Source organism: Gopherus evgoodei, chromosome 2, assembly GCF_007399415.2.
Source record: "Gopherus evgoodei ecotype Sinaloan lineage chromosome 2, rGopEvg1_v1.p, whole genome shotgun sequence".
Lineage (NCBI taxonomy): Eukaryota > Metazoa > Chordata > Testudines > Testudinidae > Gopherus > Gopherus evgoodei.
This window is the reverse complement of record NC_044323.1, coordinates 297,426,889-297,435,822: the sequence shown is the minus strand read 5'-3', so window position 1 is coordinate 297,435,822 and position 8,934 is coordinate 297,426,889. Positions and strand designations below refer to the sequence as shown.

At 58.3% G+C, this 8,934-nt stretch overlaps 1 protein-coding gene across 1 annotated transcript; it reads left to right on the top strand.

Moving 5' to 3' along the window:
- Positions 1 to 5,924: 5,924 nt before the first annotated feature.
- LOC115647237 (exosome complex component RRP41-like) lies at positions 5,925 to 8,475 on the top strand. Its single transcript, XM_030554086.1, has 3 exons — positions 5,925 to 6,130; positions 6,838 to 7,044; positions 7,671 to 8,475. Exons 1-3 carry the CDS (start codon positions 5,960 to 5,962, stop codon positions 8,028 to 8,030), a joined length of 738 nt encoding a protein of 245 aa, XP_030409946.1. The 5' UTR covers positions 5,925 to 5,959; the 3' UTR covers positions 8,031 to 8,475.
- The last annotated feature ends 459 nt before the right edge of the window (positions 8,476 to 8,934 follow it).

The following is an 8,934-nucleotide window of genomic DNA, read 5'->3' as shown; positions in this document are numbered from 1 at the left end:
CACCTTGCTCGGAAGTGGCTCCGCTTCGAGACCCATGGGCCAGAGAAAGTGGTGGAAATCCTGGTATTGGACAGGTACATGAGGGGGTTGCCGCCGGACATACGGGGGTGGGTCCGCCAAAATGATCCCTCCTCTTATGACAAACTAGTTGCTCTCGTGGAGAGACACTTAGCAGCCCAGGAACTTTCTCGAACCACCAGGGAAGGAAGGCGCCAGAATCGGAGACCAGCCTCTGTGCCAAGGCCCCGGTTTGTCCTAGCTCTGGGCCGGAAAATGGAGGGGAGACAGGAGGCGGAAGAGCAGCAGGCTGTCCCAGAGAGACTGGAGGACTGGGGAGGGAAGACTCAGGGATAAATCCCAGCAGCCCGAAAAATAGGGGGCTGCCCCGGGTGGGGTAGCGATGTTATGCCTGTGGTGAACTAGAGCATATTGCTGCCCAGTGCCCTAATCTAGGAGAGCCTATGCAGTGTGAACTGGGAGATATAGGGGGACCATGCGAGCTAATAAGTCTAGTCAGGGTTGCGTTGGTCCCTCATAGATACACTCAGCCCGTTAAGATGAATGGCATAGAGACCATAGCCGTAATAGACTCGGGAAGCGCAGTCACACTGGTCTCAGGGAAGCTGGTCAGGCCAGGCCAACTATCTCAGGCCAAATGCTCGGGAATATCCTGTGTGCATGGGGATGTCAGCTATTACCCGACCATCCCCGTACGCATAGAAGTTCTCGGAAACCCCATTAAGTTAACGGTGGGAGTCGTTCCGAAACTCCCTTACCCTGTCCTTATCGGACGAGACTTCCCGGGGTTTGATGGCCTACTCCCCGGCGGTGAGGGAGAAGAAGAGGAGGACCCTGGGACCCAAGGAGTGGCCCAGATAGGGGACCCTTCCCCCGCCTTCCATGAGTTTAGCCAGGATGTGTTCTTCCCACCGGGGAAGTCCCGGAAGACTTGGAGGGAACGGAGGGCGGATAAAAGGAGGGGGACGAGGATCCTGACCCGGTACCTGAAGTCTACACTGGCAGGGGAAAGAAGGGACTCAGCTGACAGCGGGACTGGGTCGGCCAACTACAACCCAATTGTTGGACCTGGTTCCCCAGGGGCTGTCCCCGAGGGGGAGACGGAGGTAGACCCCCCCGAAATGGGGCAAATAGTGACTGCACATGGGAATTTTGGTCAGGATCAGGCCAATGATCCCATATACCACAACATTTTTAAGGAAGTAGTCGAGGTAAATGGGGTCCCAGTGGAGGGGAAAGCCAAGGGCCCTGGGCCCTATTACATGATTAAAAGAGATCTGCTATATAGAGTAGTCCGTGTCCAAGTGCAAGTCATAGAACAACTCTTGGTCCCCCGGAAGCATCAGAGAGCGGTAATGGATCTGACCCACAGTCATCTGTTTGGGGCCCATCTAGGGATAGATAAGACCCTTGATCGGATTCTACAGAGGTTTTTTTGGCCTGGTATTTATGCGGCCGTCCGGCGATATTGTTCCTCCTGCCCGGAATGCCAAATACATGGGCCCCGACCATACTTAAGGGCCCCCCTGGTACCTCTGCCAATTATTGAGGTTCCATTTGAGCGAATAGCTATGGACATAGTAGGGCCATTGGAGAAGTCAGCCCAGGGCCATCAGTACATCCTGGTAGTATTAGATTATGCCACCCAATATCCCGAGGCCATTCCCCTACAGAATACCATGTCCAAGACCATAGCCAAAGAATTAGTCCAGATCTTTTCCAGAGTAGGGATACCTAAGGAGATCCTGACAGACCAAGGGACCCCCTTTGTTTCTAAACTGATGAAAGATTTCTGTACCATGCTCCATATATGGACCCTTAGAACATCGGTCTACCATCCCCAGACCGATGGCCTCGTTGAACGTTTTAATAGGACATTGAAAAACATGTTACGGAAGGTGATTAGCTGTGACGGAAAAGACTGGGATGCCCTGCTGCCTTATGTACTGTTTTCCATATGGGAAGTTCCTCAGGCTTCCACTGGATTCTCTCCCTTCGAGCTGTTATATGGTCGACACCCCAGGGACATACTGGACTTGGCTAAAGAAGACTAGGAAGAACAGCCGAACCCGGGGAGAAACATTGTGGAACATGTGCTGCAGATGAAAGACCGAATAGCCCGAGTCACCCCCCTTGTGCGCGAACACATGGAGAAGGCCCAAGGGGCGCAACGGACGTCCTATAATCATCAAGCAAGGTCTCGGAAGTTCCAGATGGGGGACTGGGTGATGGTGCTCATACCCACAGTGGAGAGCAAGCTCCTGGCCAGATGGCATGGGCCATACGAGATAATAGAAGCTGTAGGAGAAGTCTACTATAAGGTCTGGCAGCCGGGTCGCCGGAAGCTGGAGCAGATCTACCATATAAATCTGCTGAAACCTTGGCAGGATAGAGAAGCTCCGGTAGTTGCGCTGGGGGCACCATCCCCTAAAGGCAATCAGCCCAACCTGGTGGGAATATCTCCGGAGCTGACTCCGGAACAACGATCAGAAGTGATCAGCCTGATTAAGCGCAACCAAGATGTGTTCTCGGAAAAGCCAGGCAGGACTACTGAGGTTCACCATCAGATCTTCACAGAGCCCGGAGTGAAGGTGAACATCAAGCCATACCGGATCCGGAGGCCAAGAGAGAGGAGATTAGGAAAGAGGTCAGGAAGATGCTGGCCTTAGGAGTCATTGAAGAATCTCATAGTCAATGGTCCAGTCCTGTGGTTTTAGTGCCCAAACCAGACGGCAGTATGAGGTTCTGCAACGACTTCCGCAAGCTGAACGAGGTGTCCCAATTTGACGCATACCCTATACCCAGGATAGATGAGCTGATTGACAGACTGGGAAAGGCGCGATTTATGTCTACCCTTGATCTTACCAAGGGCTATTGGCAGATCCCCCTGGCTAAGATCGACAAGGAGAAGACGGCCTTTGCAACTCCAGAAGGACTATATCAGTACATTGTTCTCCCCTTTGGGTTGCATGGGGCCCCCGCTACCTTCCAACAGCTAATGGACAAACTGTTACGATCCCATCGGGAGTACGCGGCTGCCTATCTTGATGACATCATCGTATATAGCCCCGACTGGGAGACGCATCTAGAGAAGGTAGAAGCAGTCCTAGACACCCTGCGAAGGGCAGGACTGACTGCAAATCCCTCCAAATGTTCGATCAGGTTAGCTGAGGCCAAGTACCTTGGGTATATAGTGGTGAGGGGCATGGTGAAGCCCCAACTCAACAAATTAGAAGCTATACAGAAGTGGCCCCGACCACTCCAGAAAGAACAGGTCAGAGCATTCCTGGGGCTAGTGGGGTACTATAGGCGGTTCATTCCCCACTTCGCCACCAGGGCATGCCCATTAACGGACCTGACCAGAGCTCGGGGCCCAGACATAGTAAAATAGTCTGCTGCGGCCAAAGCCGCTTTTGCAGATCTGCGGACAGCCCTCTGCACAGACCCCATACTAATAGCCCTAGTATGGGGGGAGGAGTTTATAATACAAACAGATGCCTTGGAAGTAGGGCTGGGGGTGGTGCTTTCACAAATGGTCGGAGATGACGAACACCCTGTCCTCTTCCTCAGTAGGAAGCTCCTACCTAGGGAACGGAAGTACGCCATAGTGAAGGAATGCCTGGCAGTAAAATGGGCCGCTGAAAGCCTCCGCTACTATCTACTGGGACGGAGGTTTACCCTGGTCACAGACCATGCCCCTTTGCAGTGGATGCACCAAAACAAGGACAAAAATGCGAGGGTGACAAGATGGTTTCTATCACTTCAACCCTTCCACTTCACAGTCCGACACAGGTCTGGAGCCCAACATGGTAATGCGGATGGCCTGTCGAGGGTACACTGTTTTCCGACCCAAGTAGTCCAACCCCGTAGCGTTGAGCGGGGCGGGGGGGGGAGGAAATATGTGGCAAACTCAGGACAATTAGCTACCAGGAGAGGGGTAGTAATTAGTCCCAGAGGGGTTAAAAGGCCTCTCCCTTTCCATTGAGGGGAGATAGCCATGGAGAAACAAGGCTCAGCTGGAACAGGGGTTACCAGGGAACTAATTAGCTTCAGCTGGCCCCAATTGCTGGGGACCTTTTTAAACCCTCCCTGGCAGGGAAACAGGGAGGAGGAGAGAAGTAGAGTAGCTGCCAGTGAGTAGGTGCAGCAGGACTCTGAAACTCTTCCTGCAAGGCAGATTGCCCTCTCCCCAGAGGGAGAGAAAAACTGAGCAAGGGACTGGCTGGGAAGGGATCGGCCAGACCCCATGCAACCGGGAAGGGCTTTTGCTTTGCCCAAGCCTGCGGCTCCAAGGCGGCAAGGGACTGAGCCAGCAGAGAAGCAGGTACTTTGCCACAGAAGCCTATGTGTGCCTCAGTTTCTCCCATGAGTGCCTCAGTTTCCCTGATGTGCTGCATTGTCACCTGAGGGTTTGCTTTCCAGGCAGATGAAGAGACCGCTGTTGGTGTCACCTGGCTGCCTGGACCTGGTCCCCATAACAATGGAAAAGACAACAGTAAATGCAATTGCCAGGACACTAGCCCCTAGCAACCAATGGCCCAGAGAAATATCAACTTCCCAACCTCTCCTTTGGGAAGCTAAACAAGAATCCCCCAGCTCAAGATCAAAGGACTGGGAAGGTGTGGATGGGTAAGTGTGGGTTATGGAGGCCATGTGGGCTCTTACCTGGAGTCTTACAAAGGAGGTCAGACAGACAGAGTTTGAACAATGGGGCTCACTACCACTTGGCTGGGCCAGGGCCGGCTTTAGCAAGTGCAGGGCCTGATTCAAACAGTTTCAACGGGGCCCGGCAGGGATGACTAAAAAAAAAAAAAAACCCACATAAAAAAACACGTGGGGCTTGTACTCACCGGGCAGTGCTCCGAGTCTTCAGCGACAGGTCCTTCACTCACTCTGGGTCTTCGGTGGCATTGAAGGACCTGCCGCCAAAGTGCTGCTGAAGACCTGGAGCGAGTGAAGGACCCACCACCAAAGTGCCACCAAAGACCCAGAGTGCTGCTGGGTGAGTAAAAATTAAAAAGAAGCCTCTAGCCAGGGAAGGGCTTCACAGCCACTTGCCCCACCCCCTCCAGCGGTGCTGCCAGTGGGCCCGATTCGGGGGAATTGGCCTCAAGCCGGCCCCGGGCTAGCCAGAGCAGCTGATGCTTTAACCTCCAATCTGCTATCGCAGGGGTGCTCAGCACGGCACGTGTAACCCGGCGGTAAGCAGAGCTCTCCCGGGGCCCCTCAGCTCATCGCCCAGTTTTACAGCAGCCCCAGGGAACGCGCCGGCGAGGCCAGCAGAGCTCAGGGGTCGCGGGCTGGCGCGTTTCCCTGCTCCGCAGCCCCCGCCCGCAGAGCTCAGCGGGAGCCTCCCCCCGGGGAGCAGGAGACCTGGGGCCAGGGCCCGGCTGGGCGGGGCGGGGCGAGCGGGGGCTGCACCCTGAGGCCGCGGGGCAGAGCGAGACCCCGCGGGGCTCCGGCCCCAGACACCGCCCGGGGGGCGGGGCTCCCCGGACACCGGCTGCAGGAACCGCCCTGCCCGCTCCGGACCCCCAGGCGGCTCAGCGGCAGCGCACGCGGGGACTAGACTAGCGCAGGGCATGCCGGGACATGCAGTCCCCGCGCAAGGCAGGCCGGGAGCGGGGGGGGTTAGCGGCCCTGGCGCGGTGCATGCTGGGATATGCAGTCCCCGCGCAAGGCAGGCCGGGAGCGGGGGGGGTTAGCGGCCCTGGCGCGGTGCATGCTGGGATATGCAGTCCCCGCGCAAGGCACGCCGGGAGTGGGGAGGGTTAGCGGCCCTGGCGCGGTGCACGCCGGGACATGCAGTCCCCGCGCAAGGCACGCCGGGAGCGGGGGGTTAGCGGCCCTGGCGCGGTGCATGCCGGGACATGCAGTCCCCGCGCAAGGCAGGCCGGGAGCGGGGGGTAGCGGCCCTGGCGCGGTGCATGCCGGGACAGCCATGGCGGGTTTGGAGCTGCTCTCGGACGAGGGGTACCGCGTGGACGGGCGCCGGGCCGGGGAGCTGCGCAAGGTGCGCGCGCGCATGGGGGTCTTCGCCAAGGCCGACGGCTCCGCCTACATCGAGCAGGGCAACACTAAGGCGCTGGCGGTGGTGTACGGGCCGCACGAGGTGAGGGCGGGAGTCCGGGCCCCTCCCCCCCGAGAACCCCGGAGTCCGGGCCCCCCGCCACTAGCCCCCGCCCCCCCGAGAACCCAGGAGTCCGGGTCTCTCCCCCTCCTCCCCCGATAACCTAGGAGTCTGGGTCTTCCCCCCTCCCCGAGAACCCAGGAGTCGGGGTCCCAGTCTTCTTAACCACTAGCTCCGGATCTCTCCTGGAGCTGGGGATAGAACCAGGAGTCCAGGGCTCCAGCCCTGCTCCACCCTCCATTACCTTCACTCCTGTTGTGGCCCTGCGCTGGGCAGCTTGGTCCTGTGTCAGATGGAGGAGCTGGGTGTGGGAGAAGGGAAGCTAGAGGGTAAAACACCAAACAAGCCCCCTTCCCTGGAGACGATCAGCCATGGCTGGGACCCATCAGGGTTTTGTCCCTAGCAAGTTCACTGTGATTGATCCTTAGGTTCTTGGTACTGGTGGGGGAGCCCCTCTCTCGTTCTGCTCCACAGACCTGTCCCTGGGGAAACGTGCCCTTGGTCCCCCTCCCGGTCCATAATGGGGAGCAGTCCATAACTCCTAGTATTACAAGCTCTGTATTACAGGACAAGTTAACCTGTCCCCGAAATCCCTGAGACTCCCCCAAACTGCAGGACCCTGCCCCCGCCCAGGGCACTGCAGCACCACATGGCTTGCTGGCCCAGCCCTGTTCCCCGTCTGTTGGCAGATGCGTGGCTCCCGCAGTAAGGCCCTGCACGACCGGGCGCTGGTGAACTGCCAGTACAGCATGGCCACCTTCAGCACAGGGGAGCGCAAGCGCCGGCCCCACGGCGACCGCAAGTCCAGTGAGCTGACGCTGCACCTCAAGCAGACCTTTGAGGCAGCAATCCTCACCCAGCTGTACCCCCGCTCCCAGATCGACATCTACGTGCAGGTAGGGGGTTTCTAGCCTGCCCCCCCCACCCCCCTCCAAGCCCTGGGGCCTTTACAGTTGACTTCAGCCTTGCCCTAGTTAACCCGGCACCACCTGGCTCCTCTCTCAACTCTGGCAGCTTCCTGGCTGTCTGGTGTGCCGACTTCAGGATGGTGTGTTCCACCCCAGTTGCCTATAATAGGAGCAGGTGGGAAGGGGGCTCAAACCTTGCCCATTGCTCCTTGGGCCGAGGGAGCATGTTGGGGAGCAGTATGATGTGATCAGGGGCACGAGGAACCCTCAGCTGAGCCATTGAGGCGGGGGCAGTGACCTCTGCGGGGAGCACTTGCCTGGCTGGGGTGCTGGCTCATGCATCAGTGTGGGGAGGGTTGTTTGTATGGGGTTCAGGCTGGGATCAGCCACCGTGCATTCTGCTTGCTGCTCCACTAGTGCCATCGTCTGCTCAGACAGCAGCACCAGGAGTGTGCCATGGGCTTGTCCTGTGTCACGAGCAGGTGACTGATCGCCAAGGAGGCTTGTGGCCATGCACGGTCTGTCTCTGAGCTCGGTGGGGCCAGACACAGGGTCCCTTGAGTGGGTGGGTGCAGTCTGCTCTGCCCTCTGTGCTAAGCACTGTGCCTCCCCAGATCCTGCAGGCGGACGGTGGGAATTACTGTGCCTGCGTGAACGCAGCCACGCTGGCCACCATCGACGCAGGCATCCCCATGCGAGACTACGTGTGTGCCAGCTCAGCCGGCTTCATCGAGGACACACCGCTGGCCGACCTCAACTATGTGGAGGAGGCAGCTGGGGGCCCCCAGGTGGCCCTCGCCCTGCTGCCCAAGTCAGACCAGATTGCCCTGCTGGAGATGAACTCGCGGCTCCACGAGGACCACCTGGAGCAGGTCATCGAGGCTGCCAGCAAGGCCTGCAAGGACGTCTACGCCGTGCTGGATCAGGTGGTACGTGACCACGTGCACGAGGTCACCACGCTGCTGGGGGAGTGAGTGCACAGGCGTGTGTGCCTAGGACCAGCGCTGCATGGGGGCAGGGAGCACTGCCCTGGCTTCAGCAAGGGATCGGTTCCGCAGGCAGTGAGAATGCCAGCAATGTGCCCGTTCGTCCAGCAGCCTGGTTCTGGAATGCCCCAATATCAACATCTGTGTTGGGCCCAGGCTGAGCTCCTCTGCTTGGTGGTAACATCGCGTCGCTACGTTTGAACGTCTTGCCAGGGTCTCTTGTTGGGTGACAGACCCTGACTGTGGTACTCGTGTCTGTAGTCCTGGCTGCCTACGCCCGGGCTTTGGGCCCCCTCTCAATCTCCTAGAGGCCGCAGGGGGCTGGAGCGTGCATCCCAGTAGGCAGCTGTTCCATGGCTTGGGGCAGGAGCAGCTCGCTCTCCAGATCTCAGTGGCAGTTCCTTTTTATAAAAACCGCTCTAAGTAAAATGTTGCTGTGGTGTAAATTGTATTTTGTACTTGGAAGGGCAGCCTGCCCCCCGGCTGAGTGCAGGGCAAAGAGGAAACTGCTGCTGGGGATTGATGTCTTGCAGTTCCCAGGTGCTGGAGGAAGGACTGGCGCTCTGCGATATCAGTCTCCATTGTGCCAGGGTTCCTGCCTACGACCGTTCCCAGGAGTAACCCTGTGTAAGCTGGAGTCTGCTGTGACCCTCCCAGCCTAGGCATCCCCTGTACTCGCTGCAGGCTGTTCGTGGCATTGGTCTGACAGCTGTGCAGTCCCTAGGCAGGCTCAAACCCCAGTGCCAGGGACCCCCGCCTGCTGGCTCCCTGGGCTGCCGGGCTCCGTGCCAGTGAAGCTGCCAGTGCAGCAAGGTTTAGAAGAGAGGCTTCTGGCACAAGGGCAGTGGTCAGGTCTGGTCTGGGAAAGCCGTTCCCAGTAGCCCTTGCCCTG